We start from the raw sequence: 21,401 nt of genomic DNA on the forward strand, positions 1-21,401 counted from the left end.
TCTCATAAGTATAAGAAAATATACCAAAATTTTGATAATGTGACCATCATCTTTATCATTTATGTGCCCATGTGTAAATTCTCAGGGCAGTAGTTTTGAATCATAGGTCACTTGAGGGATTATTTTGAGTTGGGTCACCTATGTATCAGTGTGTGGCCCAGTTAACGAGGTAAAATGTCTGTGTAGCCGTTTCTTTCGAGACATAACAGACCAGGGCATGCCATCAATAGGACATAAAGAATGGTGTAAAGAGACAAGGAATTAAGGTTTGTGTTGATTCACATACATATATAATGGGAGGATACAAGGCACCCGTATCATCAACAAATTACCCCGTGTAATCTATCCCAATTATTTATAGGTTAATAACCCAAGGAGGGAAAAGATCAAATTACCTTAGAAATGGATCATAAAGGTTACTATATGGAGGTACGAGGTGCATGTGCCTTCATTTCCAGCAGTCTATCAGGCAATCCGCCTGCTGGATTTAAGGGAGGAAATGTTGGGGCAGAAACACTCAAGACAATTGTCTGATTGATAAATTGCTTTGTGTCAACAATTATATAGTGGTTCTCCAAAAGTAATTTACCTTAATTATCCACAACTGAGTATTCCTATGTCTCAAAGGCAAATCTTTTCTGTGAAGAACCCTGGACGTATCACTCCAAATCTCCTTGTCGTGATTTCTTTCACATATATCCCATAGTTTTGAGCAAGAGTCCTGACAGAGGTATGGGGCACAATTGCCTCAGTTATTTGTCAATGGCTATCAAATAGTTAGTTCAGCAACAATCTGATAATTTCAAATGCTGAAGTGAAGAAAGTTGTTATTTACAACCATGTCCAAACGGAAATATGAGGCACCAATCCCTCGATTTCTTTTAAAGGCTATCAGATGATTTCAAATACATGACAGAGGTGTACAGCATAAAGAGCTTTAGTTCTTTTTGACAATTACCAAGTGGTTGTATATATTGATATCGTTAATTGTCAGAGGTATGAGGTACCAATACCTCAGTTTTTATCAATATCATAAGTGATTTTATTGCTTGACAGAGGTCAGAGACCCAAAAACTTCAGGTCTTACCAGCAGCTACTAATGCATTTGGCTAGATTATAAACATGATATATTGAGCACATAGAGGTATAAGAGAGTGGCCAAGATATAGGCAAACCTCCCTTCTACTGTTCTCCCGTCTTGCCAGCAGGTATAGGACGAGGAATGAGAGAGGGTAGGTGCATCCAAATTGGCCAGAAAGAAGAGAAAGAGGAGGTATCAAGCAAGGAGACTCAGGCAGGTATTCCCTGGTGCCTTGTAACAGGTAGTGCAGAGATTTTAAACCTGCACATATGTCTCTAATGCGGTACACTCCTGAAAGGTTAATTGAGATTTTAATTACTGTTAATTTTTATCAGTGTCAACCAAAATAATGATAATATTGCTTCTTCTCTCTTTGCCCTATTGTCTTCCCATATATACCCCAACACAAGACAAAATGAAAAAAAATGAATAAATAAATGAATGACTTCACAATAACTGACAAAACCCGTTTGTCATGTAATAATCAGCTGTTCTCTCTAATGCAGTATTACTGCTACTGCCAGTGTAGGTAACCACTGTTATCATTTGCTAATTATAGCAATGGCTAACTCCCAAAAGGCTCATTAGCATATCATAATGAGCTGTTTTCTCTGATGCAATATTGCTGCTACTGCCAGTATTTGTAGCTAGTATTGATACTTGCCAGAGATGTTATATGTATCAAAAGAGAGAGATATGATACAGGTTGAGTATCCCATATCCATATATTCCGAAATACGGAATATTCCGAAATACGGACTTTTTTGAGTGAGTGTGAGATAGTGAAACGTTTGTTTTTTGATGTCTCAATGTACACAAACTTTGTTTAATACACAAAGTTATTAAAAATATTGTATTAAATGACCTTCAGGCTGTGTGTATAAGGTGTATATGAAACATAAATGAATTGTGTGAATGTAGACACACTTTGTTTAATGCACAAAGTTATAAAAAATATTGGCTAAAATGACCTTCAGGCTGTGTGTATAAAGTGTATATGTAACATAAATGCATTCTGTGCTTAGATTTAGGTCCCATCACCATGATATCTCACTATGGTATGCAATTATTCCAAAATACGGAAAAATCCGATATCCAAAGTACCTCTGGTCCCAAGCATTTTGGATAAGGGAGACTCAACCTGTACATCTATCATAAGACATGTAGCTGTTTTCGAAATAACACCTCTGAGAGTAGAACTGTAAATTTAACCAATTTGTATCCTCATAGTTATTATCCTGATCTTTTGAGATGGAAACAAGATGTTTGAATGTCACGTATAAAGTTGTATATATATTCACTGGCCACCACTCTGTCTATATAGTTACCACTCCCGGGACAGGGTGCGGAGAAAAGGGGGGGAAATAATTAATCGTCTTTGACTGAGGTTATTTAGATCAGACCATACTCTTTTTACATATTTTTGCAAGAAGATCACATATTTATTAGTTTATTCATATGGATGTTGTATAAAAAATTTTTTTAAGGCATACCAAATAAAATTTGTAATTTTAAGATTAATAATTTTTCATCAGTATATATTAAATTTTTCTCGTTACCTCAGACAAGAGTGCTTCCAACCAGGGTTTTTTTGGTCTTCCTTGTGGTCATTTTTCATCACAAGGGCCTTTCCAAGAAGGTTATTGCAACCATGGTTCAGGCCATGAAACCTGTGACGTCCGAACACTATCATCATATCTGGAGGAGATATGTCTCTTGGTGCGAGGAATGCACGTATCCGCCTGCAGAGCTTCGCTTGGCACGTTTCCTGCAGGCTGGTGTGGATAAGGGCTTACGTCTGGGTTCCATTAAGGTTCAGATTTGAGCCCTCTCCATTTTCTCCCAGAAGAAATTGGCAGTGTTGCCTGAAGTTCAGACCTTCTTACAAGGGGTACTCCACATACAATCGCCGTTTGTGCCGCCTACGGCACCCTGGGATTTGGATGTAGTGTTGGCATTTCTACAGTCCTCTTGGTTTGGACCACTGATGACGGTAGAAGACAAGTACCTCACGTGGAAGACGGTGATGTTACTGGCCCTGGCTTCTGCTCTATGTGTTTCAGAATTGGGGACCTTGTCATGTAAAAGTCCATACTTGGCCTTTTACGAAGGACAGAGCGGAGCTCCGGACTAGATAGCAGTTCCTGACGAAGGTTGTCTCTGCATTTCATCTGAATCAACTTATTGTGGTTCCGTCCAGTTCTGACGCTTCTGCTCCTCCGGAGGCATTGGATGCTGTGTGTGCCTTGAAGATCTATGTCAAGCGTACAGCTCCGGTCAGAAAAACGGATTCCTTGTTTGTGCTTTATGGTGCGCAGAAAAAGGGTTGCCCTGCTTCAAAGCAGTCCATTGCTCGTTGGATTAGGCTTACTATCCAACAGGCCTATGTATCCGCAGCCTTACCTGTTCCTAAGTCTCTAAAGGCCCACTATACAAGATCAGTGGGCTCTTCCTGAGCGGCTGCCTGTGGAATCTCGGCCTTGCAACTATGCCGAGCTGCTACCTGGTCGGGGAAGAAGACTTTCTTTTTTTGTGAAGTACTACAAGTTTGATACCCTGGCCAAAGAAGATACTCAGTTTGGGTAGGCGATGCTGCAGCTGTCTCCGCACGTTCCTGCCCGTTCTGGAAGCTTTGGGACGTCCCCATCGTACTAGTTTCCCCCAATATCCCTTATGGGTGCTAGAGAAAATAGGATTTTAATACCTACCGGTAAATCCTTTTCTCGTAATGCATAAGGGATATTGGGGGTAATTCCAAGTTGATCGCAGCAGGATTTTTGTTAGCAGTTGGGCAAAACCATGTGCACTGCAGGGGAGGCAGATATAACATGTGCAGAGAGAGTTAAATTTGGGTGGGTTATTTTGTTTCTGTGCAGGGTAAATACTGGCTGCTTTATTTTTACACTGCAAATTAGATTGCAGATTGAACACACCACACCCAAATCTAACTCTCTGCACATGTTAAATCTGCCTCCCTTGCAGTGCACATGGTTTTGCCCAACTGCTAACAAAATTCCTGCTGCGATCAACTTTGAATTACCCCCATTGGGCGCCGGCCTCAGTGCGTGGACTTTTCTGCAGGTTCTTGTTCTATGGTTACCTGTTCAGCCGTTGCTGATTGTTGTATGTTAGTGGTGTGCTGGTGTGTAAATCTCACCACCCTTTCTGTTATCATGTTCCTTCTTTCATATATGTCCTTTCTCCTTCGTGCATGTTTTACCTGTAACTGCCAGACGCAGAATTCTGGGAGGCAACGGAGTCCGCTGCCGCCGGGCTCCTGCTTTGAAGGGGGGCACCTCTCCTCCTGTTCTGTGTGTTCAGTGATATTAATCAATTAGGTTAATTGACAGCAGCCAGTAACTCTTCCGTAGCAGACTTCCCCACGAGCCACTACACCTTTCAAATCACGCCCTCTTTATTATAGATATACTGGAAGCAGACACCTTACTGATATTTGCTCCTATAAAGGAAGCCTGAGAACTCTAACTATATGACGAAGTTTCCCTGACAATTACAAGTAACTTCATGTAGTTAGAATTCTCATACTTCCTATGCAACAGCAGATATCTCCGTCAGTATATAAGCATAGGGGGGGGGACCAATATATTTCTTGCCTCCGGGCAACTGGGACAAACTTACGCCACTGATAACTGCTTGTGGGAGGGGGCATAGAGGGGAGGAGCCAGCACACCCAGATGAAGAAATTTTAAGTGCATTGGCTCCTTTGGACCCCGTTTATACCCCATCGTACTAGTTTCCCCCAATATCCCTTATGGACTACGAGAAAAGGATTTACTGGTAGGTATTAAAATCCTATTTCTCTGACGTCCTAGTGGATGCTGGGGACTCCGTAAGGACCATGGGGAATAGCGGCTCCGCAGGAGACTGGGCACAAAAGTAAAGCTTTAGAACTACCTGGTGTGCACTGGCTCCTCCCCCTATGACCCTCCTCCAAGCCTCAGTTAGATTTTTGTGCCCGAACGAGAAGGGTGCACACTAGGTGGCTCTCCTGAGCTGCTTAGAGTAAAAGTTTAAATTAGTTTTTTTATGTTCAGTGAGTCCTGCTGGCAACAGGCTCACTGCACCGAGGGACTAAGGGGAGAAGAAGCGAACTCACCTGCGTGCAGAGTGGATTGGGCTTCTTAGGCTACTGGACATTAGCTCCAGAGGGACGATCACAGGCCCAGCCATGGATGGGTCCCAGAGCCGCGCCGCCGGCCCCCTTACAGAGCCAGAAGACAGAAGAGGTCCGGGAAAATCGGCGGCAGAAGACGTCCTGTCTTCAATAAGGTAGCGCACAGCACCGCAGCTGTGCGCCATTGCTCTCAGCACACTTCACACTCCGGTCACTGAGGGTGCAGGGCGCTGGGGGGGGGCGCCCTGAGACGCAATAAAAACACCTTAGATGGCTAAAAATACATCACATATAGCTCCTGGGCTATATGGATGCATTTAACCCCTGCCAGTTTTTCCTTAAAAAAGCGGGAGAAGGGGGCGGAGCCTATCTCCTCAGCACACAAGCGCCATTTTCCCTCACAGCTCCGCTGGAAGGACGTCTCCCTGACTCTCCCCTGCAGTCCTGCACTACAGAAACAGGGTAAAACAAGAGAGGGGGGGCACTAATTGGCAGATTAATAAATACAGCAGCTATATAAGGGAAAAACACTTATATAAGGTTATCCCTGTATATATATATATATATATATATATATATATATATATATATAGTGCTCTGGTGTGTGCTGGCAAACTCTCCCTCTGTCTCCCCAAAGGGCTAGTGGGGTCCTGTCCTCTATCAGAGCATTCCCTGTGTGTGTGCTGTGTGTCGGTACGTTGTGTCGACATGTATGAGGAGGAAAATGGTATGGAGGCGGAGCAATTGCCTGTAATAGTGATGTCACCCCCTAGGGAGTCGACACCTGACTGGATGGTCTTATGGAAGGAATTACGTGATAGCGTCAGCACCTTACAAAAGACTGTTGACGACATGAGACAGCCGGAAAAACAGTTAATACCTGTCCAGGCGTCTCAAACACCGTCAGGGGCTCTGAAGCGCCCGTTACCTCAGATGGTCGACACAGACCCAGACACGGACACTGACTCCAGTGTCGACGGTGAGGAAACAACCGTGTTTTCCAGTAGGGCCACACGTTACATGATCACGGCAATGAAGGAGGTTTTGAACATTTCTGATACTACAAGTACCACAAAAAAGGGTATTATGTGGGGTGCGAAAAAACTACCCGTAGTTTTTCCTGAATCAGATTAATTAAATGAGGTGTGTGATGAAGCGTGGGTTTCCCCCGATAAAAAACTGCTAATTTCTAAAAAATTATTGGCATTATACCCTTTCCCGCCAGAGGTTAGGGCGCGTTGGGAAACACCCCCTAGGGTAGATAAGGCGCTCACACGCTTATCAAAACAAGTGGCGTTACCGTCTCTGGATACGGCCGCCCTCAAGGAGCCAGCTGATAGGAAGCTGGAAAATATCCTAAAAAGTATATACACACATACTGGTATTATACTGAGACCAGCAATCGCCTCAGTCTGGATGTGCAGTGCTGGGGTGGCTTGGTCGGATTCCCTGACTGAAAATATTGATACCCTGGACAGGGACAGTATATTATTGACTATAGAGCATTTAAAGGATGCATTTCTATATATGCGAGATGCACAGAGGGATATTTGCACTCTGGCATCAAGAGTAAGTGCGCTGTCCATTTCTGCCAGAAGAGGGTTATGGACGCGACAGTGGTCAGGTGATGCGGATTCCAAACGGCATATGGAAGTATTGCCGTATAAAGGGGAGGAGTTATTTGGGGTCGGTCTATCGGACCTGGTGGCCACGGCAAGGGCTGGGAAATCCACCTTTTTACCCCAGGTCACCTCTCAGCAGAAAAAGACACCGTCTTTTCAGGCTCAGTCCTTTCGTCCCCATAAGGGCAAGCGGGCAAAAGGCCACTCATATCTGCCCCGGGGCAGAGGAAGGGGAAAAAGACTGCAGCAGGCAGCCTCTTCCCAGGAACAGAAGCCCTCCCCCGCTTCTGCCAAGTCCTCAGCATGACGCTGGGGCCTTACAAGCGGACTCAGGTACGGTGGGGGGTCGTCTCAAGAATTTCAGCGCGCAGTGGGCTCACTCGCAAGTGGACCCCTGGATCCTGCAGGTAGTATCTCAGGGGTACAAATTGGAATTCGAGACGTCTCCCCCTCGCCGGTTCCTGAAGTCTGCTTTACCAACGTCTCCCTCCGACAGGGAGGCGGTATTGGAAGCCATTCACAAGCTGTATTCCCAGCAGGTGATAATCAAGGTACCCCTCCTACAACAGGGAAAGGGGTATTATTCCACGCTGTTTGTGGTACCGAAGCCGGACGGCTCGGTGAGACCTATTTTAAATCTGAAATCATTGAACACTTACATACAAAGGTTCAAATTCAAGATGGAGTCACTCAGAGCAGTGATAGCGAACCTGGAAGAAGGGGACTATATGGTGTCTCTGGACATCAAGGATGCTTACCTCCATGTCCCAATTTGCCCTTCTCACCAAGGGTACCTCAGGTTTGTGGTACAGAACTGTCACTATCAGTTTCAGACGCTGCCGTTTGGATTGTCCACGGCACCCCGGGTCTTTACCAAGGTAATGGCCGAAATGATGATTCTTCTTCGAAGAAAAGGCGTCTTAATTATCCCTTACTTGGACGATCTCCTGATAAGGGCAAGGTCCAGGGAACAGTTAGAGGATGCTGGGCGCCCATCCCTAGTGCGGATTGTCTGCAATACTTGTACATAGTTATTGTTACAAAAATCGGGTTATTATTGTTGTGAGCCATCTTTTCAGAGGCTCCTCTGTTATCATGCTGTTAACTGGGTTCAGATCACAGGTTGTACGGTGTGATTGGTGTGGCTGGTATGAGTCTTACCCGGGATTCAAAATCCTTCCTTATTGTGTACGCTCGTCCGGGCACAGTATCCTAACTGAGGCTTGGAGGAGGGTCATAGGGGGAGGAGCCAGTGCACACCAGGTAGTCCTAAAGCTTTTACTTTTGTGCCCAGTCTCCTGCGGAGCCGCTATTCCCTACATAATCTGCTGCTCTTTATAATCCAGAGTATATATACCCTTATATACATACTATACATTTCAGCCTTTCAGGCATGGCAATGTTGTGGGGCTGTGTGTACAATGTGGATTTGAAATAAAGTGGCTCAATAAAGCACACAGATTTTCAGCTGTGTCCATCTGCACGGTGTATGGTGGAACTGGTTGTTTGAGAGGGAAAAAACAAACTGCTCAAGGTTTCAGTGTTAGATAAATCTACTCTCAGGTATACTGTTTCCATCACGGTGAAGGGCAGCCAGTGGTGTTAGGAAGATGGTTCATGTGATTTGTGTGGCTTCAGCATAGATCTTGTACTAATAACTTGTGGATTGCAAATCCAAGAAGAGACATATAAAGAAAAATTGAAGGGGAGTGCAGCATTGATATTTGGCACTATTAGCGCAAATAGCTGAGGAAGTGTAGAAGACACAGCACCTGGTTCAGAGATGGACTACAGCTGCGTCTAGAAAGACGCCCACTGCATGCTTTTGTTATCCGCTGCTGCGTCCGAAGACGCAACATCGGATCCACTGTGTGAACATCAAGTAATTTATACTGCTGAAGCCCAAGTAGTACTACGACAGCACGGGTGGATTCTAAATATTCCAAAATCGCAGCTGATTCTGACGACACGTCTGCTGTTCCTAGGGATGATTCTGGACACAGTCCAGAAAAAGGTGTTTCTCCCGGAGGAGAAAGCCAGGGAGTTATCCGAGCTAGTCAGGAACCTCCTAAAACCAGGCCAAGTGTCAGTGCATCAATGCACAAGGGTCCTGGGAAAAATGGTGGCTTCTTACGAAGCGATTCCATTCGGCAGATTCCACGCAAGAACTTTTCAGTGGGATCTGCTGGACAAATGGTCCGGATCGCATCTTCAGATGCATCAGCGGATAACCCTGTCTCCAAGGACAAGGGTGTCTCTCCTGTGGTGGTTGCAGAGTGCTCATCTTCTAGAGGGCCGCAGATTCGGCATTCAGGACTGGGTCCTGGTGACCACGGATGCCAGCCTGAGAGGCTGGGGAGCAGTCACACAGGGAAAAAATTTCCAGGGCTTGTGGTCAAGCATGGAAACGTCATTTCACATAAATATCCTGGAACTAAGGGCCATTTACAATGCCCTAAGTCAAGCAAGGCCTCTGCTTCAGGGTCAGCCGGTGTTGATCCAGTCGGACAACATCACGGCAGTCGCCCATGTAAACAGACAGGGCGGCACAAGAAGCAGGAGGGCAATGGCAGAAGTTGCAAGGATTCTTCGCTGGGCGGAAAATCATGTGATAGCACTGTCAGCAGTGTTCGTTCCGGGAGTGGACAACTGGGAAGCAGACTTCCTCAGCAGACACGACCTCCACCCGGGGGAGTGGGGACTTCACCCAGAAGTCTTCCACATGATTGTGAACCGTTGGGAAAAACCAAAGGTGGACATGATGGCGTCCCGCCTCAACAAAAAACTAGACAGATATTGCGCCAGGTCAAGGGACCCTCAGGCAATAGCTGTGGACGCTCTGGTAACACCGTGGGTGTACCAGTCAGTGTATGTGTTCCCTCCTCTGCCTCTCATACCCAAGGCACTGAGAATCATAAGAAGGAGAGGAGTAAGGACTATACTCGTGGCTCCGGATTGGCCAAGAAGGACTTGGTACCCGGAACTTCAAGAGATGCTCACGGAGGACCCGTGGCCTCTACCTCTAAGAAAGGGCCTGCTCCAGCAGGGACCCTGTCTGTTCCAAGACTTACCGCGGCTGCGTTTGACGGCATGGCGGTTGAACGCCGGATCCTGAAGGAAAAAGGTATTCCGGATGAAGTCATCCCTACCCTGATCAAAGCCAGGAAGGATGTAACCGTGCAACATTATCACCGTATTTGGCGTAAATATGTTGCGTGGTGTGAGGCCAGGAAGGCCCCTACAGAGGAATTTCAACTGGGTCGTTTCCTGCATTTCCTGCAAACAGGACTGTCTATGGGCCTAAAATTAGGGTCCATTAAGGTTCAAATTTCGGCCCTGTCGATTTTCTTCCAGAAAGAACTGGCTTCAGTTCCTGAAGTTCAGACGTTTGTCAAGGGGGTACTGCATATACAGCCTCCTTTTGTGCCTCCAGTGGCACCTTGGGATCTCAATGTAGTTTTGGGGTTCCTCAAATCACATTGGTTTGAACCACTCACCACTGTGGACTTAAAATATCTCACATGGAAAGTGGTAATGCTGTTAGCCCTGGCTTCAGCCAGGCGTGTCTCAGAATTGGCGGCTTTATCCTATAAAAGCCCTTACCTAATTTTTCATACGGACAGGGCAGAATTGAGGACTCGTCCTCAATTTCTCCCTAAGGTGGTTTCAGCGTTTCACTTGAATCAGCCTATTGTGGTACCTGCGGCTACTAGGGACTTGGAGGACTCCAAGTTGCTGGACGTAGTCAGGGCCCTGAAAATATATGTTTCCAGGACGGCTGGAGTCAGAAAATCTGACTCGCTGTTTATCCTGTATGCACCCAACAAGCTGGGTGCTCCTGCTTCTAAGCAGACTATTGCTCGTTGGATTTGTAGTACAATTCAGCTAGCACATTCTGTGGCAGGCCTGCCACAGCCAAAATCTGTAAAAGCCCATTCCACAAGGAAAGTGGGCTCATCTTGGGCGGCTGCCCGAGGGGTCTCGGCTTTACAACTTTGCCGAGCAGCTACTTGGTCAGGGGCAAACACGTTTGCAAAATTCTACAAACTTGATACCCTGGCTGAGGAGGACCTGGAGTTCTCTCATTCGGTGCTGCAGAGTCATCCGCACTCTCCCGCCCGTTTGGGAGCTTTGGTATAATCCCCATGGTCCTTACGGAGTTCCCAGCATCCACTAGGACGTCAGAGAAAATAAGAATTTACTTACCGATAATTCTATTTCTCGTAGTCCGTAGTGGATGCTGGGCGCCCATCCCTAGTGCGGATTGTCTGCAATACTTGTACATAGTTATTGTTACAAAAATCGGGTTATTATTGTTGTGAGCCATCTTTTCAGAGGCTCCTCTGTTATCATGCTGTTAACTGGGTTCAGATCACAGGTTGTACGGTGTGATTGGTGTGGCTGGTATGAGTCTTACCCGGGATTCAAAATCCTTCCTTATTGTGTACGCTCGTCCGGGCACAGTATCCTAACTGAGGCTTGGAGGAGGGTCATAGGGGGAGGAGCCAGTGCACACCAGGTAGTCCTAAAGCTTTTACTTTTGTGCCCAGTCTCCTGCGGAGCCGCTATTCCCTACATAATCTGCTGCTCTTTATAATCCAGAGTATATATACCCTTATATACATACTATACATTTCAGCCTTTCAGGCATGGCAATGTTGTGGGGCTGTGTGTACAATGTGGATTTGAAATAAAGTGGCTCAATAAAGCACACAGATTTTCAGCTGTGTCCATCTGCACGGTGTATGGTGGAACTGGTTGTTTGAGAGGGAAAAAACAAACTGCTCAAGGTTTCAGTGTTAGATAAATCTACTCTCAGGTATACTGTTTCCATCACGGTGAAGGGCAGCCAGTGGTGTTAGGAAGATGGTTCATGTGATTTGTGTGGCTTCAGCATAGATCTTGTACTAATAACTTGTGGATTGCAAATCCAAGAAGAGACATATAAAGAAAAATTGAAGGGGAGTGCAGCATTGATATTTGGCACTATTAGCGCAAATAGCTGAGGAAGTGTAGAAGACACAGCACCTGGTTCAGAGATGGACTACAGCTGCGTCTAGAAAGACGCCCACTGCATGCTTTTGTTATCCGCTGCTGCGTCCGAAGACGCAACATCGGATCCACTGTGTGAACATCAAGTAATTTATACTGCTGAAGCCCATTCAAGAGCACAGCAGCCACTGGCTTCAGCTCGCTCACAAAACGGGGCCATCATCCCCCGTTTTCTGCAACGCTGCTTGTCGCTGCCCTCAATCGCCAGCAGCTTGTCAATCATGGTGCTGCGTTTGGAGCACTGCGAGCGTCATCGTAGTCCCTGATCTGCGCATGTGTAGTGCGTCTTCTGCTTAGGCACAGATCTCACCTGAAGTCATTATTGAGACACATTACATCTTAATTGCATGTTTTTTAATTGTCCAAGTCTTTTTTAAAGAAAACTTATTATTAAATACTTACCTTTTTAGATTACACTGTGTCATTGAGCGCTGTATATCTTTTTTCTCACAGATCTAAAAACATTGGAGATCTACGTAAATTTTGGGCTTGTGTACATCTCGGAATTAGGCCCATAGAACCTTCTAAGGGAATCTATACATGACCACACAAACTGTGATCACTGATAACTATGATCCCATTTCATCCATTATGGGACCAAGCCTCCTATCTTTTCCTTCTTTTTGATGTTAGATAAGTGCTAGCCAGTGCATTCCTTTACATCCAATCAGATACTATAGGCACGGAGATACTAGATTATGTGCTAGTAATTGAAAGCACTACAAGTGTCAGCTCAAATAATACAGTGTGGACAACAACCAAAATAAGTGAGAGCATGCAGGGATTGGGTAGCAGCCGCTCTGAAGGGCTGGGATTGGGTAGCAGCCGCTCTGACGGGCTGGGATTGGGTAGCAGCTGCTGTGATAGAAGGAATCACAATTATAGGTCCAATTTAAACGAAATATTGTAGTAGCTAGTAGTAAATCGCATGTTAATATCAGATCCCTGGTGTTCAGACCTGTAAGTTCAGTCTGGTAAAGGAAGCCTGATTCAGGTCTCGCTATAACCCATCTTGCCAACATCCTAAAGGGTTGTCCTTGTGACCTCCCAGGATCACCATTTCATTTGTGGGTTCCAAAATCTGTACAAAGCAGTAATCACCTTTTAATGTAGTTTATAGACCTGAAATCACCTGGAGTCAGTTGACTTGTGAAACTATCAGCAGTCTGGGTTTCTGAAGAGCTTGTAATGTGCAGCAGGCAGTGGTCTCTGAATTGTCTTTGTGCCTTGTGTTACAGGCCAGCAGCTGCTCGCAAACTAGTGGAAGAAGGAATTAAGACTTTAGATGGTAAGTCTCATCACATACCTTGCATTTTAAGCACCAGATTTACAGTCATATGTGGCCCATAGTTGGAGCCCACACACCAACCTTGCTGTTTCTTGCATCTGCCAAAATGCCAGATTTGTGAACAATTTTAGACCATACATGCCATGCCAAATTACAATCGGCCCTACCTGTAATTCTAAGTTAAACATGAGCCCCACACATGCAGTGATGATCAACCATTTTTTTTTCTCCCATCCAGGTGGTGGACACTGTAGCCATGGGGCATAGATCCAGCAGTTAGGCACTTCATTTTATCTTGTACACATTCTGAAAGCTCCTCCCCTTGTTTATTAACTGCCATTAGGTAACTTTTGTTTAAATTAAGAGCCCAGGGAGTATGGGCACATTCTGCGCAGAGCTGCCTAGTGTTAGTTCTTTATCAATTTGTAGGTTATTTTATTTGGTCTTTTAACTATTGCTGCTGCTTTTGTTTTAACCAATGGCCCAATAGCATTGGGGGGTACACCTCCAGACAGCATCTTTGGGGGTTCCAGTGGCCATGTTTGGACTTGGCCCATGGGGTGGAAGGAGGGGGGAAGCAGCGTACTTAACACCTCCTTCTTAGCTTTATCTTGGGCTGTCACCTCAGCAGAGTCTCCCATATGCCCTCTAGAGAACTATTGGACAATATGGTAATTTTCTCTAGATTTGTTTTGTTTGTTTGCTGCTATTGGCTTTGGAGCTACAGAGGGTCCCATATGTCTCCCACTTTTCTTAGACACACCCAGTTTTTATTATATTGTGCACTATGGGAATTTCACCTAGCTTGTTCACTAATGTGATTTCCGGTGTAGGAAAATGAGTGATATATTTCTCTTACGTCCTAGAGGATGCTGGGGACTCCGTAAGGACCATGGGGTACAGACGGGCTCCGCAGGAGACATGGGCACCCAAAAAGAACTTTTCCTATGGGTGTGCACTGGCTCCTCCCTCTACGCCCCTCCTCCAGACCCCAGTTAGATTCTGTGCCATGAGGAGAAAGGGTACATTGCAGAGAGCTCTCCTGAGTTTTCTGTAGAAAAATAATTTTGTTAGGTTTTTTATTTTCAGGGAGTCTTGTTGGCAACAGGCTCCCTGCATTGTGGGACTGAGGGGAGAGAAGCAGACCTACTTAACTGATAGGCTCTGCTTCTTAGGCTGCTGGACACCATTAGCTCCAGAGGGAGTCGGAACACAGGTCTCACCCTGGGGTTCGTCCCGGAGCCGCGCCGCCGTCCTCACAGATGCCGGAAGATAGAAGCCGGGTGAGTATGAGAAGATAGAAGACATCTCAGGCGGCAGAAGACTTCAGATCGTTGCGCGCCATTGCTCCCAGACACAACACACAGAGGCAGCACTGATGGGCGCAGGGGGGGGGGGCGCCCTGGGCAGCAATAATCCTCAATTTTGGGCACAATAGAGTATGATTAGGCTGCGGAGGCAGTAAATCACAGATCCCCCGCCATTTTATTACAATTGCACTGGGACCGAAGCCCGCCGTTGGGGGGGGGGCGGAGCTTGATCCTCAGCACTAACCAGCGCCATTTTCTCCACAGAAGCTGCATGAGAGCGCTGGCTCCCCGGTCTCGCCCCTGCTGAACACTTCACAGGCTGGAAAAAGAGGAGGGAGGGCACATTTGTAACGCAGTGAGTGGGAATTTGGATAGTATATAAAAAAGCGCTATCTGGTCATTTTGTTTTTCCAGTGTTATTTGAGCGCTGGGTGTGTGCTGGCATACTCTCTCTCTCTCTCTCTCTCTCTCTCTCTCTCTCTCTCTCTCTCTCTCTCTCTCTCTCTCTCCAAAGGGCCTGGTTGGGGATTTGTCCCCTTATAGGTATATCCCTGTGTGTGTGGGGTGTCGGTACGTGCGTATCGACACGTCGGAGGCGGAAGGCTTCTCCAAGGAGGAGGTGGAGCAAATGAGTGGTGTGTCCCCGTCGGTTGTGCCGACTCAGGAATGGATGGACATGTGGCATATGTTGAATGCAAGTGTGGCTTCTTTACATAAGAGGCTTGATAAGGCTGAATCAGGGGAAGCATCAGGGGGTCAATCCTCGGATTGGACCGACTCACAGGGCCCGTCGGGGTCTCAAAAACGTCCCTTGGCACAAATTGTGGGCACTACTGCCGACACGGACTCTGATTCCAGTGTCGACTATAATGAAGTAAAATGGTTGGGCGTCATGGTTGAACCCGCGAAATTGGTTCTCCGGTTTGGGAGACTGGGCTCAAGGAGTCATAATGGATGTTGGGAAGTTTCTCCTATGTATCTTAGGTGTTGTCATATCAATTGGCTTGATATTTAGATGCGGTCAGGCTTTAATGAAGTGCAAACATCGTACCAGGGTAATGAGTTTGAGGAGTGAGGAAACTGTAATTAACCTGGATTTGATTTATGACCCAATGATAGAAACAATGATGTAATGAAAATGCGATTATACGGTCCGTTTCTTTCACCTGTTTTTCTGGTTTTTCTCCAAGATAAAAAGACCCACTTGGACGAGGAAGTTGACGAGACGCTATACAGACAACGGATAGACCAAAGAAGAAGTTTTGACCACTTGAGATACGGACATTTGATGAACTTTGCCATGGATCCCCAGTTTCCCTAGAATTCTTAAACTTACGCTAGCCCAACATTTTTTGTAAATCTAATGGCATTGACAAAGCTTTTTGCTCACACCTAATGGGCAACATAGCGCAAAGAAGACGACTTTCAACTGATACCGAACAAAACTTCAACCGACAGATGTACATTAACCTGACATAGAATACCACCGCATTTACCGTAATTATGTCTTTTCTTCATTTCTACAACCCTCAGGTAATGACACACATAGTATAGGGAATACAGGCACAGATATCAGCAATCACATATTCCCCCATTCATGTATCATCAACTAAAATGTGCTCCCCATTTTGTTCAAATCCGAAAAGAGCTCGGTAAAGTTTGACAGCCCATCCACAGACCCGTACCACGGGATAAGAAGGAATTCAAATGTATACTTCGCAATACCTCGAAGCTTGATTTACAACACGTACGGCACGATGATACATGACCCCCCAAACATGGACTCATACACACATGCTTCTGCTATCTCACTAGGTCATACCCTCTTCCCACCTACTCCTCTCTCCTCCCTTACCCAACCATGGAAATGAATTAACCCCTGACATATATTTTTCTCCTTTTGAAATGTTTTAGAAGGTGGCAGTTAATATTGACTGCCAAAGGGTGGACTGTCAAAGTCAGAAAAATATCTCTATGCACACTACCATATTTGCACCTCACACAGGTCCGTGCTGCGCATGCGTACGCTCTCCCGTACGTGCGCATACTCACAGTCGCGGGCACCCGCAGGCGCATGGTATGCGTATTTACGGTAGAGTTTATGCGATCGTAGCGTGCGACTCAATCATTACATATTTTCACTAATAATGTATTTTGTAGATCATGGTCCCTTTGATAGATTCTGAAAGTTTGGTTAACATAGCATGTTCCTGAACAGAGAAATCCCTCTTTGTTTGATACGAAGGGTCAGACAGGAGTAATACAGTGGTGTTTAGTATCCATCGGAAGAATATTTAATTAGAAATATTCCGGTGTTGGTTTGAAGCAGATCAATCGCTCGTGCAAATAGTTATGGACATAAGAAGTTTATGAACATTTACTTTATTTGCACTTTATTACCCATGCGGCGGGAAACCCAGTTTCCCTCCCACCTGAGCAGTTGGAAATAGTCACAGCCCACCTGTATGAATCAACCTATGACCTTTTGTTATAATGCGAAGCCGAATTCCTGTGTCCAATGAACAATGAGATTGTAGGGACCATTGAATTGTATTGTGTGTGGGGCATAAATACGCAGGCCGACCATATCCAACTTCACTCTCTTCAACGGTTCTCATTGCTGATAATCGGGAGCTGGATATCGAGGCGCATGCGATCGTTCCCCTTGTGCGTAAGTTTTCTCCGTAATCATATTGTCTTACTGTGAGCCATCTCTCTCTCTCTCTCTCTGTGTCTCTCTCTCTCTCTCTCTCTCTATCTCTCTCGTATTTTCCTTTAATTGTATTGTATTGTATTTCCTGTGTAGTTTATCTGGTTAGTTGGTTTATGTTATATTGTAGTGTATCATTTGTACTGTGATTCCTTTTGCAAGTATAATAGTTATAATACATATAATAGGTTTTGGACCCTAAGCCCAGGTATCTGTGTATTCTTTATAAGGGTTAAGTATTCTCTGAGCGTCGGTGACGCTCAAGCAGCTTTGTAGTTAATCAGGTTACACCAGGTTGCACTTACACTCTGTCTCTACACTAAGGTATACTGTGTATCTCATCGTTAAAGGTATAGATATAAAGGTTTAACGTTGTAAGCGTCTCCACCGCTGGTGATCTCCTCGTGGTCCCGAGCGTACGCTACGCTATAGCGAATCATTACGTTAGTCGGCAGCCAATAGCGTGCCTGCCTGTGATCACTGGGCCGTAAGCGAACGTGACGCTTGAGCGTCTCGACTACGGTTGAGTGATCGCTACACAACTTGCGTACCCTTACGGTACTTCTTACGTAGATAGCGTACAGTGTTCTTAGACCTCTTAAAGTGTTTTATATACGATAAATATTTAGCTTTATCAGTAAAGTACTGTAATAATGAGCACTATGCTACTATCTTCAGCTACCTGACAGCTAAGAATTATTTTTTCTAAACCATAACTAAAATACATATTGCATATATGAAAAATGACTTTATGGAAATATATAAATCTGCATAATTATGCGTAATCACCCATTAATATAATTTGCAGTAGTATGTTCTATGTAGTTAAACTTTCTGCTTTCTAATTATGTTTAAAATCTTGTAATGCATTCAGGAATAAAATGACAATTATTTTTCTAATGCAATTTTTGCTTACTGTTATATTATCCATATTCCGTAGTCATAAACATTTTGCACCCGTATGCAATTAGTCACATAAAACTAACAGGTGAATTGTTACCTTACTTCCCATCCCCAGCCTGTATATTTACAGAGCACATAGAATAACAGATTAGAATTGATAATGTTACCATTACAATAAACTTTGATATATCAATTATCTATTTTTCCCGATTTTACAGCTAATGTGAAACATACGTAGGACCTGAGCGTCCTACGCGTCTGCTTCTCCTGTCTAATATAAAAATGTATTAGAGATTTAATGTGCTCAGTATAGAAGAATGTATAGCTAAGTTTAGTACCACATGATTATAACATGGCAATTGTAAAGTGATAGAGACTCGGACATTAGGTCCATTGCTGCGCAAGTCAGATTATATAAAATATATCCGGCACGGATATGAGCTGGGATAGGTAATTTACATGCAGTATTTGAAACAATATACCAGCCGGAGTGCAATACAGGCTACTTATATATATATATATATATATATATATATATATATATATATATATATATATATATATAAATGCTAGTCATTACCTAAGTACAGTTCACTATAATAGAAAGAGAATTGATAGACATCAATGTGTATATATTAACAGCATAAGAACTTTATTTAAGGGATTTGTACATGTAATTGGTTCCTATCATCTGATTACAGAGCTACTTTACCAGATCTTAATTAAAGGATCACTGACTATTACAGCGCCTTTATTAATGTGTATATCAATGCCATCATAAGTCATACATCCGGGTGAAGGGTGAATAACTTGATCTGGTGCCGCTGAGTTACGATAGATTACAGTAGCCGGTTAAACACAGCTCAGCCGCGGAATGCCTGTCACATACCTGACCGCAGTTTAGCATGAATGGACCTCGGATAGAAACTTAATGAAGTCAGTGTACTTACATTAGCCAAACATTGATGGGAATTAAATCTATCTATACATACTTACTGTGTTGTGAATTCCTTCTATATAAGGTCACCCCACATTCTGTATAAATTACAAAGTGTTATATATACACCATACTTATCCCCTTTTTGACTGTCATACATTTTACTGTACTATCACTGAAGCAAATCTCTAGCTATATAATATAGCAATAAAGAGATTGATGCCCATGAATAATCAACTCTACCCTCTGGGATTACAAGCATAAGAATTTTTTCATTAAAACAATATAGGAGGTAGAGCTGAACACCTGACACTATAAGTGAGAGGTGAACCAATATATATTCTCATATATGAGAAATACCACAGGATGTGGGATCCTATGGTACGAGTTAAACACCTGACACTATAAGTGAGAGGTGAACTGACACTGCAGTGTGATATCTTAAGCAAGAGGATTAACTTCTGATAATTTGTACAAAGAGGCATCATACTATTATACTGAGAATTGCATACCAGTAAAATTTATATAGGGATCTGATATTACAAATAAAAGGTAAATTATAACTATACGTTTATAAGGATCCATACATAGATCCTACATACTAATGAGAGGGAGGTCACATAAATGAATGTGTGATTGATCCTGGAAGTCCAAGTGAATCATAACACATTGTGAAACACAGGAACAATGGGGGTAATTCCAAATTGATCGTAGCAGGATTATTTTTAGCAGTTGGGCAAAACCATGTGCACTGCAGGGTAGGCAGATATAACATGTGCAGATAGAGTTAGATTTGGGTGGGTTATTTTATTTCTGTGCAGGGTAAATACTGGCTACTTTATTTTTACACTGCAAATTAGATTGCAGATTGAACACACCACACCCAAATCTATCTCTCTCTGCACATGTTATATCTGCCTCCCCAGACAATGTCAGTCCATGCAGTAATGCGACTGTTGGGTCTGATGGTATCAACCTTCGACATGGTGCAATATGCGCAATTCCACTCCAGACCGTTGCAGCACCTTATTCTGACCAAATGGAACGGAAATCATCAGACGATAAAGAAGCAGATGATAAAGATTCCAGTAAACGTAAAAAGGTCTCTAGCGTGGTGGCTACAGACAGACCATTTAAAACAAGGGGAGACCCTTTTGGATAAAAGAGTGGCAAGTCCTGACAACAGATGCCAGCCTGCAGGGCTGGGGGGCGGTACTCGGATGCCTATGGTTCCAAGGAAAATGGACCGCAAGGGAAAGTCGCCTGCCAATAAATCTGTTAGAAATAAGAGCCATTTACTTGGCTCTGGTTCAGGCAAAGGACAATCTACAAGGAAGACCATTCCAGATCCGCTCAGACAATGAGACGGCAGTAGCATACCTCAATCATCAAGGAGGAACTCACAGCAAGAGATTGATGGAGGAAGTAACTCCCATTCTAAAATGGGCAGAACTCCATCTCCCGGCATTGTCAGCAGTATTTGTCCCGGGTGTACTAAACTGGGAAGCGGATTTTCTCAGTCGGCACACCATTCAGGAAACCGAATGGGCACTACACACAGAAGTGTTTCAGACACTGGTGAACAGATGGGGTCTACCGAAGATAGACCTTATGGCGTCGCGTCTAAACAACAAAGTTCCGAGGTACGGATCGAGAACAAGGGACCCAGGAGCAGTCCTTGTAGACGCACTGTCCGTAGAATTGAGGTTTCAGCTGGCATATCTGTTCCCTCCAATATCTCTGTTACCCAGATTAGTGAGAAAGATAAAACAGGCAAAAGGAGCGATTATTCTAATAGCTCCAGCTTGGCCAAGAAGGCATTGGTACACAGATCTTTTGAGAATGTTCGTGGAACCACCGATACTGCTCCCTCAACGTCCAGATCTGCTAATGCAGGGTCCTTGTTGTCACAGTCATCTGGATCGCCTATCTTTGATGGCGTGGCTGTTGAAACCTCTATCCTAGAGGCTAAAGGATTTTCGAAACAAGTAATCCAAACTATGCTTAGAGCAAGAAAGCCTTCTTCGGCCCGTGTGTATCATAGAATATGGCAAGCCTATATTCATTGGTGTACTGGAAAAAATTTAAATCCGAGATCTTTTAAAGTAGCTAGGATTTTGTATCTCCTTCAGGCAGGATTGGATAAGGGGTTGAAAGCTGCTTCCTTGAGGGTTCAAGTCTCAGCGTTAACTGTATGGTTTCAGCAGAAAATTGCTGATTTACAAGATGTACGTACGTTTTTTCAAGGAGTAGTATATATTCAACCTCCATTTGTTCCTCCTGCAGCTCCCTGGGATTTGAATTTAGTTCTTAAATTTCTCCAGGGTCCTCTGTTTGAACCACTTGAGAGAGCAGATCTTAAG

At 44.4% G+C, this 21,401-nt stretch overlaps 1 protein-coding gene across 2 annotated transcripts in view; it reads left to right on the top strand.

Moving 5' to 3' along the window:
- The window catches only part of LOC134936617 (DNA polymerase beta-like), a 76,039-nt gene extending 59,884 nt beyond the window's left edge, over positions 1-16,155 (top strand). The window contains exons 6-7 of one of the 2 annotated variants that reach the window (XM_063931738.1): positions 13,129-13,178; positions 15,679-16,155. In XM_063931738.1, the coding sequence (XP_063787808.1) occupies positions 13,129-13,178; positions 15,679-15,809 (181 nt within the window). In that variant the 3' untranslated portion in view covers positions 15,810-16,155. Of the gene's footprint in view, positions 1-13,128; positions 13,179-14,752; positions 14,844-15,678 lie in introns of those variants that run through there. The other variant, XM_063931739.1, reaches the window with a different exon arrangement.
- Positions 16,156-21,401: the final 5,246 nt, after the last annotated feature.

This window comes from Pseudophryne corroboree, chromosome 6, assembly GCF_028390025.1.
Source record: "Pseudophryne corroboree isolate aPseCor3 chromosome 6, aPseCor3.hap2, whole genome shotgun sequence".
NCBI classification, from domain to species: Eukaryota; Metazoa; Chordata; class Amphibia; order Anura; family Myobatrachidae; genus Pseudophryne; species Pseudophryne corroboree.